This window comes from Homalodisca vitripennis, chromosome X (assembly GCF_021130785.1).
Source record: "Homalodisca vitripennis isolate AUS2020 chromosome X, UT_GWSS_2.1, whole genome shotgun sequence".
In the NCBI taxonomy this organism is placed as follows: Eukaryota; Metazoa; Arthropoda; class Insecta; order Hemiptera; family Cicadellidae; genus Homalodisca; species Homalodisca vitripennis.
The window spans coordinates 152,210,964-152,226,200 of record NC_060215.1 but is presented as its reverse complement, the minus strand read 5'-3'; the positions used below and the strand labels follow the sequence as shown (position 1 = coordinate 152,226,200).

At 36.1% G+C, this 15,237-nt stretch overlaps 1 protein-coding gene across 1 annotated transcript in view; it reads left to right on the top strand.

Moving 5' to 3' along the window:
• LOC124370038 (proton-associated sugar transporter A) overlaps positions 1–15,237 on the top strand; it is a 105,757-nt gene that overhangs the window by 33,018 nt on the left and 57,502 nt on the right. The window contains exon 2 of the mRNA XM_046828350.1: positions 12,889–13,077. Within this exon, the coding sequence (XP_046684306.1) occupies positions 12,889–13,077 (189 nt within the window). The remainder of the gene's footprint in view (positions 1–12,888; positions 13,078–15,237) is intronic.

The following is a 15,237-nucleotide window of genomic DNA, read 5'->3' as shown; positions in this document are numbered from 1 at the left end:
TGCCGCGAGGTTCCATATGTATCATTTATATACAGATTCGCTAAAGAGCTAAATTATATTCTACAGATGAAACTGGTTTAGAAACAACACAATTATTCCGAATGTCAAACACGATGCTATTGCTAAATTTTCAAAAATAAAACACGACGCTAGATGGTACAGTAACGTTACATATAACAAAGGCACACGTCCGTAATTCTATGAAACCTTAAAGATTGAACCTCAGTCGTTTATATCCTTAAAGCATGCTGATATCCAGAATTTCACTGAACGAATCTTATCTTTATTCCAGTGTCTCCATAAATATTGCATATAGTAATATTTAAGTAACTATAGTTATTACACTTACACAGACATTTTCTTTGACATTCGAACAAGGCAGAAGTACGCCAAACCGCATGTCGCATTGAGCTTCATCTCATTCTCCAGATGTCCAGCGAGCATACAGGATCTCTGGACAGATCTTCGAATTTGTGTTCTGTATGAAATACAGAAATTCAATCATACAAAAAATAAAATCAAATCAAAATGTCTCATCGAAGAATTTATTCTTGAAGAAATTAAGTTTCATGTTAATTTTAATGTTTACGTATTAAACCTACTTGACATATTTTACCACATATTGTTTTCATTAATAATCTGTGTTGCATGTGTTGGGATAGTTAGGGTACATGTGTTAATACATCATATGTTTGAATCTCGTACGTATTTATTAGTTTTATTAGTTGTTTAATGCCATTGTAGGTTGTCCATATGAGCAATCGAAATATATTTCCTAACGCTCAGCCAAATCCAGTGGAGTGACTTGCACTATGATCTGACTATGTGTTCCTCAAATATAAACGAAGCTTTATGCACAATTTCAAGTTTATAGGCCAGTTCGTATTTCAGATATCGTGCGGACAGATAAACATAAATTAAAATTTGTCCAGGCCCACGAGTGATACACTTTGCTACAGCTCAGCCAACAATGTTTCTCTCCAGTCGTGAGTACTTGCGATACGAAAGGGGCTGACCCACCCATTCGGCAGCCACTTCCGGCTTGTTAACTCATATATAGAGGAGCTCTACGAAAGGCACCCGGACGTAGTTTTTTTTCTCTTAGGATGAGAAGTTTATAAACTGCACTTAGTCATACAAGAACCTTAGCGCTACTTCCGGAGTGACAGGATATTCAGGATGGGTAAGGTTAGGGGGTAGGGGCCGCCTCCTATCGAGATCCATGAGAAAGGGCACTAACCTCAAAGTCATGTCTCTCCGGAAGAGGGGAGGCCAGCTCTGAACCAACCTCTCCAGTCAAAGCAGGCAGGGGTGACACACTCTTGTAGAGGCTAGCAAGAACCTCTGATAGTTAAGGAACGAACCCCACCAAACACCAACAGTCATCTCATACAGTAGACTAGACCTATCGAATTGCCCTTGCACCCCAGAATCTCGAAATTTGCTGTTAGTGAGGTGCCGCTCCTGGACATCCATAAGTGGCACAACGGTTTTTGCTGTGCCCAGTGGTAGGTTCAACTGGAAAGTATAAACGAGCCAGAAGTGATCCCTGCTGGGTTCGGGCATAGGTTACCTCGACTTCAATGTGTAAAGGAGGCTTTCACGGTGCACGGGTTGCATCCGTGTCGCTGGGGGAAGTGGAGTCTTGCAAGAATGCTGATGCGGTGCCTTTCCCGGATCATCGAAGTACCCGACGCGAAAGCTCCTGTGATGAGTGCCGTCCATTGATAGCATTTCCATCCGCGCCGCTGTCACCTCTCTGTAATCCGTCTGAGGGCGGTGATATAATAATTTAACTCAAACTTTCTTTTTAGGGACTCCATTTGCCAACACTAGACTAAATTAACAGACGCCCCTAAGATAAAATACCTTATTATTCCTCTTTTTAATAATTTCATGCATGTCAATTTATCGTGTAACATTATAAAAAGCTAAGCTTAAAAATAGTCAATGTATATTCCCACACGTGTACCAAGTACAGAGTACAGAGATATTTGTTCTTATTTACTAAATTATTTAATTATAAATTATCTGCGTGATATAATAATAACAGTATAACATAAAACGCTAATAATAATGAATTCGAGGGATTATTATTTAACCTTTTCAATACATAAAGGGGTTATAAATACGATACACAGACAACAATCATCTGTTATAATCTTCATAGGGATAAAAATAATAACAGAAAATAATATTAATAATATAATATAATGGTAGTTATAGTTGGTAACTGAAACTATTTATAAATGCTCTGAGGGCTTTAATGTTGGACATGGAGAGATTTATGGTAGTTATTGGAAGATGTTATAATTTCTGTAGAGTGCAGATTATAACGAAGATTAATTTTAGATTTTAGAGATTCCACAAAAGGATTCTAATTATGGGTAAGGGAGATAGCATAATACAGTACACTTGTAAGTACTAAGGAAGAGTAATGAAAGTACTATATGTACTGTGGATTGAAGGGATTGATATGAACAAGGGCTAGGAATTAATAACAGAAACTGTACATTTTTGCGTAGAATATTTTTTACTTTTATCTTAATATCTCACTGCATTTGTGTTTGCGGTTATTGAGGAAGTGATATTAGAAACGATCAGGAAGGGAATAAGGAAATCTCAAAGGGAAAGGGAAAGTTTACCGAAGGGAATGGGAAGAGCTCGGTTACTTTAGTATGGATACTGAGTATTATACAAATCATTCTAACACGTGTAGTGCAATTTCCTTCACACAAAAAGTTTTATAAAACAAATTCAAATTGGATGATCAAGTTTCATTGCTGGACGTCACATCATTTTCACTTCAAAGTCATTTTAATTTCAGCAAGCTAATAGAAAAGTTGTATTCAACCAATATAAGAAAGTAATTTTACTTTGCGCCAGACTGCACTGAGAATACTAACGAGGCATGTATTACACATTCGAAGTGGCTTTAGCTAATGGAACTCTAAGGTTTCATCGTTTATTGACTGAGATTTAGCGAAGCATATCACTCTTGGGACTGGAAAAATTTTGTTTCTGTCTGTCTGTCCACGCGATATCTTGAAGACTTAACATTGTACACGAAGCTTCGTTTATTTATGAGAAATACTAAGTTCGATGATTGTGCACGTCATTTCATGAGATTTGGCCGAACGTTAGCGAATATTTTTGCATCGGTCTTATGGGTAACCAAGATGGTAACGAGAAAATAGCCAAATAAATAAATATGTAAACAAATCCAAAACACCTATAAGAGAATCAAACACGTGACATATTCACGCATCTAGCATAATTATCCCAACACATAGATCATTATTTTGTAGTGACTTGGTGTGTGTGACTTGTGTAGTGTATGTGTAGGACACTGATATGAAACCCAGTTTAATAAATCAAAACCTGAACGTATTATAGGGCAAAATATGTCAAATTGAAAGATATAGGATGTACCACTAGAGCAAATTTTTATCTTTTATACACTTTTTGCCAAACCATCTTTTCTGTTCTTACCTACTTCTTCAGCGTTACAGTACTGGTACGTGGGAACAAATAACTAATAATGACATTACGTAGTAGCTACGTTTATGGGACCGTAGTTTCTCGTGGATCTTTTAATGTTTCTATAGTTTCAGTAGAGCAGAGTTTATTTTTGGGTCAGAGAGTTGGTTGAAACCGTAAGTATGTATTGGGGATATTCATCCTTAAATGGACGCTATTTAGATTCCGACCTCAGCGACGTTGAATTTAATATTTGGAAATGCTATGCAGTTTTGTAATCTTTTATACATATTTTGCGAAACTGTCGTTTTTGTTCTTACTTAATCCTTCTTCAGCGTTAAAACAAATAACTCATAATGACATTATATAGCAGCAATGTTTATGGGTCCGTAGTTTCGTGGATCTCTTAATGTTCCTATAGTTTCAGTAGAGCAGAGTTTATTTTTGGATCAGAGAGTTAGAAAACCGTAAGTATGTATTGGGGATATTCATCCTTAAATGGACGCTATTTAGATTCCGACCTCAGCGACGTTGAATTTAATATTTGGAAATGCTATGTCCTCAGATTGTGAATAGCAAATGCAAGAAATTGTGATAATTTTTTAAATTTTATCAATTTATTTGCTATGAAACATCATGAGAAGCCATTGCCGTAGCTTAGTGAATCCCAATACAGTGCATGTGCCCTTAACTTTTAATTTGAGTCAACAGCTTTTTAGAGTGCGATTGTTATCAGCAATATAGCAAAGCAGTGGCGAGCGTTATCTTCGCGGGTTTACAGATGCACGTTTTAAGAAATCTTTTTCAAAATCACAAATTTTAATTTTTTACTCTTTTAAAAATTGTTGATGTTTGTTAACATCACATTATTAAGCTTGCTTTAACTATAATAAATATATACGGTTCAAATAATTTGAATCGGCTAATTTTCAGTTCTCTTTCTCTAACTTAATATATAAAACAAACGCATTTATTGTAACCGTATGATTGTGTAACCGTATGACTGTTTTTTCAGGATCATTACTAGTCCGACCAAAAACATTGTTTATTATTCATAACACGAAAAAATCTCATGTGTTTCTAATTTGTAATAAATTGTAATTGATGAATTTTACTGTGGTTACGTAGGGCGCGTTATCAATATCAAAATCGTATTTACTTTAATCTAGATATTGGTTTCAAACCGAATCTAGCAATACATTGTTTTGCTGAGCTTTAGCGAAGCCTGTCACTCTTGGAGCTGGAAAATTGTAATTTCTGTGTGTCTGCACGATATCTCGAAAACGAACTGACCTGAAAAATAAATACAAAAACGGGAAATATTAATTTAGAGATTTATAATGTAGAGATTTTGACCAGAAGGAATAACAGCCTTGTTAGACTATTATCAGTGGCGTAGATAAGGGGGTTGTCCAAGGGGTCCGGACCAACCCTCCCACAAACCCTAGAGAAATTGTAAAAGTTCTTGACATGTAGGCCTAGTTGGTTTTAAAATCTTATGAACGAACGACTCACCGATGAATACTTATTTTTATACCTCCCGTTTCTATTATGCTTTGTTACTAATTTATTCGCTACAAAGTCGAGGGTTGAATGAGACTGTCTGGTGCTTGTCGGTGAGGCCGTGCGGCTATACTCGCAAACGTCTAACGTCGATCCTGAATAAATTCTTGGAAAATATGCGCGTTTTGTACGTTTATTTTGACTTAAACGCTAAATTAATTAGCTATTTTATAAAAGGGTTGTGCGGTTCTCCAACAAAACTGCAAATATATTTTCTTATATGTCGGCATAATGGTTGTAGGGTATGCCTCACGGCTGAGCAAGAAATTAACTTAATAAAAACAATATGGCTTACTTTAGGTATTGGTAATAATAATAAGTAATATGGTGATGAAGTATCGCGCGCTTGTGAAAATAATAATAAGAACAAGTATTTAGTACTGCACTTAATGAAATGGTATTTATTAATACTGTCCTCCCCCCCCCCCCCCACCATTATGAACCAGCCACAGCATTATTTCATTAAATACAAGCCATTTTACAGGTATTGGATTCTATGACACATCAATGATATGTAACTTTACATTTCGTATTTATGACTCTGTAAAGGCAAAATAGATTCCCATTAGAAAAAGTAAAATTCATATTTTTTTGACGATGTCAAGATTTTAATTGAAACAAAACAATAATGTTAGCCATGTGTTAAAGTTATAATGCGATCCGGTTGAAGATTTCAGGGAGAAAAGTTAAAAGCTGATACACGGCAAAAACAAAATCTGTATTTTTCCATTTCAACTGTGGTAAAAACTACCGACACACTAAATACAAATATGGCCCCTTAGCAAAACCAGCCTATCTATTACGGCTTCGCCCGTTGTGGTTTCAATGATAGATTGATATCGACTTGTTCTCAATCTTCTCTAAAATCTGTGATTCAATATGAATGTTGAGTTAAGTTCCAATTGATCTTGCTCTTAATGCAGCGTCTAGAATCTGACGCCGTTACAGATTAGAATTTGGAGCCATGTTAGTCCGACGGGATCGAAAAAATCAACATTAACACATTATCTGGTGGAGCACAGTTTGGTTTGTTAATGTGCCAAGTGTGAAAACTGTTCTGCTGACATATTTACAAACACGTAAATGTAATAAGGAACCTTGACCGTCATTGAGACCACTTAACACAGCCACTTAATCATCACAAACACACGAGACTGAGCATAACCTAGAAGACCTCGGGGCGATACACTAAGTGACCTCATTTACAAAGAAACTATTTTATCTCGCTGTTGGTGCATTAACTGCCGTAACCTGTATTGCTACCGTAATCTCGTAAGATGATAGTTAGTTGATAATCGAAAGATAACGTATTTTGATGAACTAGCAACAGTAGTCCCAAGCTCTATAATTTATCTTTTTTTTCTCGTTCATTCTTTATGAATTCTACATGTGCTTTTATGGATGAAATTGTACCCAGATAAAAAATTAATACTATTTCTTTTGTAGCACTTTTTTATTTTAGAACTGAGCAGTCACATGTTTATTCGCAAATGTTTGTGCCATTCGTTCAACCAAACACGCATATATATTTACGAAACTTGCAGTCATTATAAAGGATTAGGTGATATTGCATATAGCTTTTTTTCTTGTCGAGTTTTTTTTTTGTGTCTTCAGATGAACATTACTCCAGATTCCAGGAGTTAAGTCTGATTTCAGACACTGCGCTAATACGAAGGTGAATTTTGAATCAATCCTTCCCGCCATACTTACGTCATATGCAGAGAACTACATATTAACTTAACATTGGTTGCTGTAGAATTTTTAATAGTTTGTAAGATTCTAATTCTTTGTTTAAAGTGTATTACTGACGGTAGATATTTTTTAAGATATTAGGTTAATTTCTGTATAAGTTTTAGCTTAGATGTCCGTAATTTTAATCGTTATATAAAGGAGAAAAATTCTTCCCTTATTTAAAAACTATTGATTTCTTGCCAGTCTCGTTATTTTGGAGTTAAACTGTTGACTATTTTAGCAGAGACAATTATTTCAACAATGATAAGTTTGTATGGAATACTTTGAATAAGAACAAACCTGAAAACCTTCACGATCTAGACTTTCACACGCTCTTCTCCCGCTGGTCTGGTACTGCCGTCGCTGTAAGATTCTAAGCGCCTATTTATTTATACTTTTTAATGCAATATAGTCAAGTTAACTTGTACAAACTTAAACAATTCTTATTCGGCGTCTTTATGGGCCACTAACCTGTGTGGGGATCTTATCAAACAGAATAAGGGGGAGAGTCGATACAGTACAAGGTCGATGGTACTGATAAAAAGTGCTACGGTCACAGACAGGATTCGAACCTGCGCTATCTCTAACTCAGTTCAGAAGTCCAACGACTAGAAACGTAGGGCAACGACTCTCCTACCCATATTATACCAACAACCAAATTAAATTTACGATCATTGGAAGTATTGGCTTAGTTTGGCACACAGTATGAATGAGTTACATTCCAATGTTATCAGTTCACAACCTTATCACTACAAAAAATCAAAACTTTTTATTTACTTACTGTTAATTATTTAAAATCAATCAATCAATGCTTTGCCTGATCTCATTTTAAATCACGTATAATATAAACTTTTGTGAAAAAAATCGAAATTACAACCTTTTGTTTGTGCGTTTCCATAAAAATGTTACTTTCAGAGACTGTAATTATTGTTAACGTTTAATTTGTGTTTCTTATATTAATAACAGTTTTTTTTTTTTTTATTTTTAGATAGGTTTCTAACTCATATGCATCCGATTTTAAACAACATAAATCCCAACTAAACAAACTAAATTAATTGGGTTAAGGGTCGTTTCAAAATATGTAAACTTTTTTGCTAAAATTACTCGTATTTACTCGAAGGATTACCTGGTGATGACTTGGTAACTTCAAAACACGAGCAGCTACGCTACAAAATTTGGAATGCATGACGGTCAATAATGTACACATTTTATTGCGCTGAATACTTTCAGCTTTAGTTGATTTTATAACAAAACTATCTATTATCTGGTACAAATAACGGATGTTCTATAAGTGGCCTTTTCCTAGATATCGCCAAAACACGAGCAGCTACGCTACAAAATTTGGAATGCATGACGGTCAATAATGTACACATTTTATTGCGCTGAATACTCTCAGCTTTAGTTGATTTTATAACAAAACTATCTATTATCTGGTACAAATAACGGATGTTCTATAAGTGGCCTTTTCCTAGATATCGCCAAAACACGAGCAGCTACGCTACAAAATTTGGAATGCATGACGGTCAATAATGTACACATTTTATTGCGCTGAATACTCTCAGCTTTAGTTGATTTTATAACAAAACTATCTATTATCTGGTACAAATAACGGATGTTCTATAAGTGGCCTTTTCCTAGATATCGCCAAAACACGAGCAGCTACAAAATTTGGAATGCATGACGGTCAATAATGTACAAATTTTATTGCGCTGAATACTTTCAGCTTTAGTTGATTTTATAACAAAACTATCTATTATCTGGTACAAATAACGGATGTTCTATAAGTGGCCTTTTCCTAGATATCGCCAAAACACGAGCAGCTACACTACAAAATTTGGAATGCATGATGGTCAATAATGTACACATTTTATTGCGCTGAATACTCTCAGCTTTAGTTGATTTTATAACAAAACTATCTATTATCTGGTACAAATAACGGATGTTCTATAAGTGGCCTTTTCCTAGATATCGCCAAAACACGAGCAGCTACACTACAAAATTTGGAATGCATGATGGTCAATAATGTACACATTTTATTGCGCTGAATACTCTCAGCTTTAGTTGATTTTATAACAAAACTATCTATTATCTGGTACAAATAACGGATGTTCTATAAGTGGCCTTTTCCTAGATATCGCCAAAACACGAGCAGCTACGCTACAAAATTTGGAACGCATGATGGTCAATAATGTACACATTTTATTGCGCTGAATACTCTCAGCTTTAGTTGATTTTATAACAAAACAAAACTATCTATTATCTGGTACAAATAACGGATGTTCTATAAGTGGCCTTTTCCTAGATATCGCCAAAACACGAGCAGCTACGCTACAAAATTTGGAATGCATGACGGTCAATAATGTACACATTTTATTGCGCTGAATACTCTCAGCTTTAGTTGATTTTATAACAAAACTATCTATTATCTGGTACAAATAACGGATGTTCTATAAGTGGCCTTTTCCTAGATATCGCCAAAACACGAGCAGCTACGCTACAAAATTTGGAATGCATGACGGTCAATAATGTACACATTTTATTGCGCTGAATACTCTCAGCTTTAGTTGATTTTATAACAAAACTATCTATTATCTGGTACAAATAACGGATGTTCTATAAGTGGCCTTTTCCTAGATATCGCCAAAACACGAGCAGCTACGCTACAAAATTTGGAATGCATGACGGTCAATAATGTACACATTTTATTGCGCTGAATACTTTCAGCTTTAGTTGATTTTATAACAAAACAAAACTATCTATTATCTGGTACAAATAACGGATGTTCTATAAGTGGCCTTTTCCTAGATATCGCCAAAACACGAGCAGCTACGCTACAAAATTTGGAATGCATGATGGTCAATAATGTACACATTTTATTGCGCTGAATACTCTCAGCTTTAGTTGATTTTATAACAAAACAAAACTATCTATTATCTGGTACAAATAACGGATGTTCTATAAGTGGCCTTTTCCTAGATATCGCCAAAACACGAGCAGCTACGCTACAAAATTTGGAATGCATGACGGTCAATAATGTACACATTTTATTGCGCTGAATACTTTCAGCTTTAGTTGATTTTATAACAAAACTATCTATTATCTGGTACAAATAACGGATGTTCTATAAGTGGCCTTTTCCTAGATATCGCCAAAACACGAGCAGCTACGCTACAAAATTTGGAATGCATGACGGTCAATAATGTACACATTTTATTGCGCTGAATACTCTCAGCTTTAGTTGATTTTATAACAAAACTATCTATAATCTGGTACAAATAACGGATGTTCTATAAGTGGCCTTTTCCTAGATATCGCCAAAACACGAGCAGCTACGCTACAAAATTTGGAATGCATGACGGTCAATAATGTACACATTTTATTGCGCTGAATACTCTCAGCTTTAGTTGATTTTATAACAAAACTATCTATTATCTGGTACAAATAACGGATGTTCTATAAGTGGCCTTTTCCTAGATATCGCCAAAACACGAGCAGCTACGCTACAAAATTTGGAATGCATGACGGTCAATAATGTACACATTTTATTGCGCTGAATACTCTCAGCTTTAGTTGATTTTATAACAAAACTATCTATTATCTGGTACAAATAACGGATGTTCTATAAGTGGCCTTTTCCTAGATATCGCCAAAACACGAGCAGCTACGCTACAAAATTTGGAATGCATGACGGTCAATAATGTACAAATTTTATTGCGCTGAATACTTTCAGCTTTAGTTGATTTTATAACAAAACTATCTATTATCTGGTACAAATAACGGATGTTCTATAAGTGGCCTTTTCCTAGATATCGCCAAAACACGAGCAGCTACACTACAAAATTTGGAATGCATGACGGTCAATAATGTACACATTTTATTGCGCTGAATACTCTCAGCTTTAGTTGATTTTATAACAAAACTATCTATTATCTGGTACAAATAACGGATGTTCTATAAGTGGCCTTTTCCTAGATATCGCCAAAACACGAGCAGCTACGCTACAAAATTTGGAATGCATGACGGTCAATAATGTACACATTTTATTGCGCTGAATACTCTCAGCTTTAGTTGATTTTATAACAAAACAAAACTATCTATTATCTGGTACAAATAACGGATGTTCTATAAGTGGCCTTTTCCTAGATATCGCCAAAACGTTTGACACAGTTAATCATGAAATTCTATTGAATAGATTATGTAAATTTGGTATTAGGGGTATCGTTCTTAACTTGTTCAGTACTTTTTTGATCGGAAGAAGTCAGCGCGTTAAACTTTTTTTTGTTGTAAGTGGATTTATGTTATCAATATCATGAGCTAATCTTGATAGAGCTTAATCAAACTATTGCAGTATTATCATTTCATGTGTATACTTAATACTAAAATTGGCATGTGTTTTAACTTAATTTACTTTTGCTGCTCAACATTACTTTTCATTATGTAGTGAGAATTCTCCGAATAGGCTCGCCTTGGAGGAATCCTACTTTGTTTGTCTCTTTTAATATAAAATAGTGTTCTGTTACTTATAATTTGTAAATATTCTTTGTTAGATGCAAAAGGTGTCATACGTTGTAAATTATTGTTATAATATTTATTTTCTATATATCTTGTTTAAAAGGTAAATAAAGTTTATTACATTCTTATTACATATGACTGAGTATGGACTAATACTTGAAACCGGTATAACTTAATATGTGAATATAAAAGAGAACACTAAATGTAAATACGAACCAATAAGTCGGTGTTTGTGTACGGTCTTGGCTCTACGAGTACGTAGCGAGCTCCATACAACAAATACTATTCCTTTAGGAGGATACCACCTTTAGGAAGACCTAAGAAATGAAATGCATCGCATACTAACGGGATATGTTTACTACTTCCCGTGGAAATAATTTGAAAATTTGGGGATGTTGAAATGCCGTGTCTGTTAATTTTATTTAGTTTAAAATGCTGAAATAATGTTATACATGCTGCTGTCGTTTGTAAACTAATATTAAAACAGCATTTCCGCCATGTAATCCTTTAAGTTGAATGACATTTTGGGGCTACAATATGTTGTACTGTAGAGGAAGTATGTATGTTATTACAGGATGGTGGACAAACTTCATAAGTACCAGGGCTGTCTGGGCCGCCTTCACACATTCCGGGCCTCGTGCAAAGCGCGCTGGCAGGAGCCCACAATTTTGTACATACTGTAGGAAGCACGAATGTTGTTTCAGGATGGTGGACAAACTTCACGAGTACCAGGGCTGTCTGGGCCGCCTTCACACATTCCGGGCCTCGTGCAGAGCGCGCTGGCAGGAGCCCACAATTTTGTACATACTGTAGGAAGCACGAATGTTGTTTCAGGATGGTGGACAAACTTCACGAGTACCAGGGCTGTCTGGGCCGCCTTCACACATTCCGGGCCTCGTGCAGAGCGCGCTGGCAGGAACGCAAAGTTGTACATACTGTAGGAAGCACGAATGTTGTTTCAGGATGGTGGACAAACTTCACGAGTACCAGGGCTGTCTGGGCCGCCTTCACTCATTCCGGGCCTCGTGCAGAGCGCGCTGGCAGGAACGCAAAGTTGTACATACTGTAGGAAGCACGAATGTTGTTTCAGGATGGTGGACAAACTTCACGAGTACCAGGGCTGTCTGGGCCGCCTTCACTCATTCCGGGCCTCGTGCAGAGCGCGCTGGCAGGAACGCAAAGTTGTACATACTGTAGGAAGCACGAATGTTGTTTCAGGATGGTGGACAAACTTCACGAGTACCAGGGCTGTCTGGGCCGCCTTCACTCATTCCGGGCCTCGTGCAGAGCGCGCTGGCAGGAACGCAAAGTTGTACATACTGTAGGAAGCACGAATGTTGTTTCAGGATGGTGGACAAACTTCACGAGTACCAGGGCTGTCTGGGCCGCCTTTACACATTCCAGGCCTCGTGCAGAGCGCGCTGGCAGGAACGCAAAGTTGTACATACTGTAGGAAGCACGAATGTTGTTTCAGGATGGTGGACAAACTTCACGAGTACCAGGGCTGTCTGGGCCGCCTTTACACATTCCAGGCCTCGTGCAGAGCGCGCTGGCAGGAACCCAAAGTTGTACATACTGTAGGAAGCACGAATGTTGTTTCAGGATGGTGGACAAACTTCACGAGTACCAGGGCTGTCTGGGCCGCCTTCACTCATTCCGGGACTCGTGCAGAGCGCGCTGGCAAGAACACCAAGAAGGTGATGCCACTTTCGCAGACAAGGTCAAGAGTTACCTGAGGGGTGACAAAGACCAGAACCAAGCACAACAGGCTGATTACTCGCACATTTACAGGTGATAACCTTTAATCTCATTTAATTTATGTATGGACCTGAATTGACCTTTGTGATCTCTCTTATGTCGATACTCAGGAAAGTCCTCCCGTATGTCCACTTATGAGGGCTTATTTCCTAACACTACCTTTCTGTAGATAATTTAAAAGGTATCGAGTTCTGTATTAAACAAAACTGATTCTAAACGAACCTGATTTGTTGAAATAGCATTGAACTAGCTAAAATAAGTGATATGCCATTTTGAAACTTTATATACTCTGATTTAATAAGAATTTGAAATAAAATTTTGTCAAAGGATATCAATTGGCTACATCCATTATTTTGTAAATTAAATGAACGTTGTTGAAAGCATAAACTTCGTATAAAACTGGAAGATTAGTTATCAAAATATAAATATAAACTAAGATTAGATCCAGATTAGAAAGTATAAGTATCATCTTGTCTTATCAGATATGCTCCCGGACGTCAGTGAAGTTTGCGGCAACACCTGCAGATTATCTTTCAGGAACCGATACAGGAATCCGAATCCAGTACGAAAGTAGTTGAAATCTGGTAGAATTTAAATAGCTTAAAACTTGCCTTGATGGTAAGTGGCGGTCTAATTGATTACTGGTTGGATATTAGACTTATAAATGGCTTGAAAAATACTTAAATTTTGAAACTTTCCTTCTCTCTTGTTTATCCGAACCGAGGGTATTTTATCTATTCTCCAAACTATATAAACCAACTTACGTTTCCCAAAATTTAAATACAGTCAGAATATAGTTATAATGAATGGTTTGTTCCAAGAAACGGTGTAGGTAGAATTTCCAATGCTGTAATGCTTGTTTTCCAACGAGTAATGTAAAAGCCAGACCAGCCACATATTACAGAGAAAGCCTTTTGCCATAGCGGATTATGTAATCTGTAATACATGCAACTGAGAATAGTAGGGATTTCCTTACAGATTATGGGGAATGTTACACAATCCCTAATTCCAGAGTCCCAAACAGTTGATTCTACCCCTGAATTACTTTTCAAGTTTTACAGAAAAACTAATAACCAAGATCGGGTTGTTTTTGTTTTCACACTTGGTATACATTTTACACTTTAACTGAAATTATAGTCTTTAATTACGACTGTAGTTTTTAAAATTTGTAACTCGAGTATCGCGAAAATCTTGAACTGTAATGAGGTACATTTGGAAGTGTACACGTGTGTATTATAACTTCGTAAATTTATAAATTTCTTAACTCGATCAGCTCATATCATATATTAAAACATCAAACCCACGTTTGAGTAACAAATTCATATGTCTATTTCTGGGGGTCCTGTACTGACCTATATCATATTGAAGAATACGGATTATATTTGTTAGGTTGGTTTTAACCTTCTTAATACATTAAGCTTGAAGATTTTCTTAAAACATTTCCTTAAAACTCCCAAAGCAAAATTTGGACTGTGAGCTTGGGTTGTTTTGTTTTCTACATTGCGCCTCCTTCGAATGAGATCAGGTGCTTCCCTAGTATGAAAGCAATAGCTAAGGCCAGATCCACACAGAAATCTTGATATTATTTCAGAGCCCAAGATTTCTTTAGGGGTAGACTATTCTACACTTATCGTTCGTAGCATTTGGTTCAGGTTTTAGAGCATTTATACTTTCAGTATTTTGGTCAAATTATCATCTAAATATTGATACATAAGTTAGTTGCACTAAAGGAACGTTTGGTTACTCATAAACTATAAACAAATGCGAGAAATAAATCTTTAATACCGATATATCTTAATGGTACATAAGAAATATGAATCGGATATATCGCTTTAGAATCTACCAGTGGTGATTTCGTAGCGTTGACTTTCTAAATGGCAAACAACGTTTTTAATAATAACGTTGAGCAAATATGGACAACTGACAGAGAGTTTTTGGGGCAAAGCGTTTGTGTCAGCAAAAGCCAAAAATAAATGCTTATCTCCAAATTTCTTGTATAAATAATAGTTGTCATTTTCGCAAGCTGTGTTGGGTCGGATTAATTTCTGGCGAACTTGTATGTAATTTTTGTCGCCGTTATTTTTATACATTTTGTTTAAAGACAAGAAAATTAGAAGATTTTTTATAATCCCATGAAGAATTGTAGGCTTTTTAATTAGTATTTGGAAATATTTTGTAATCAGGCCCACTGAT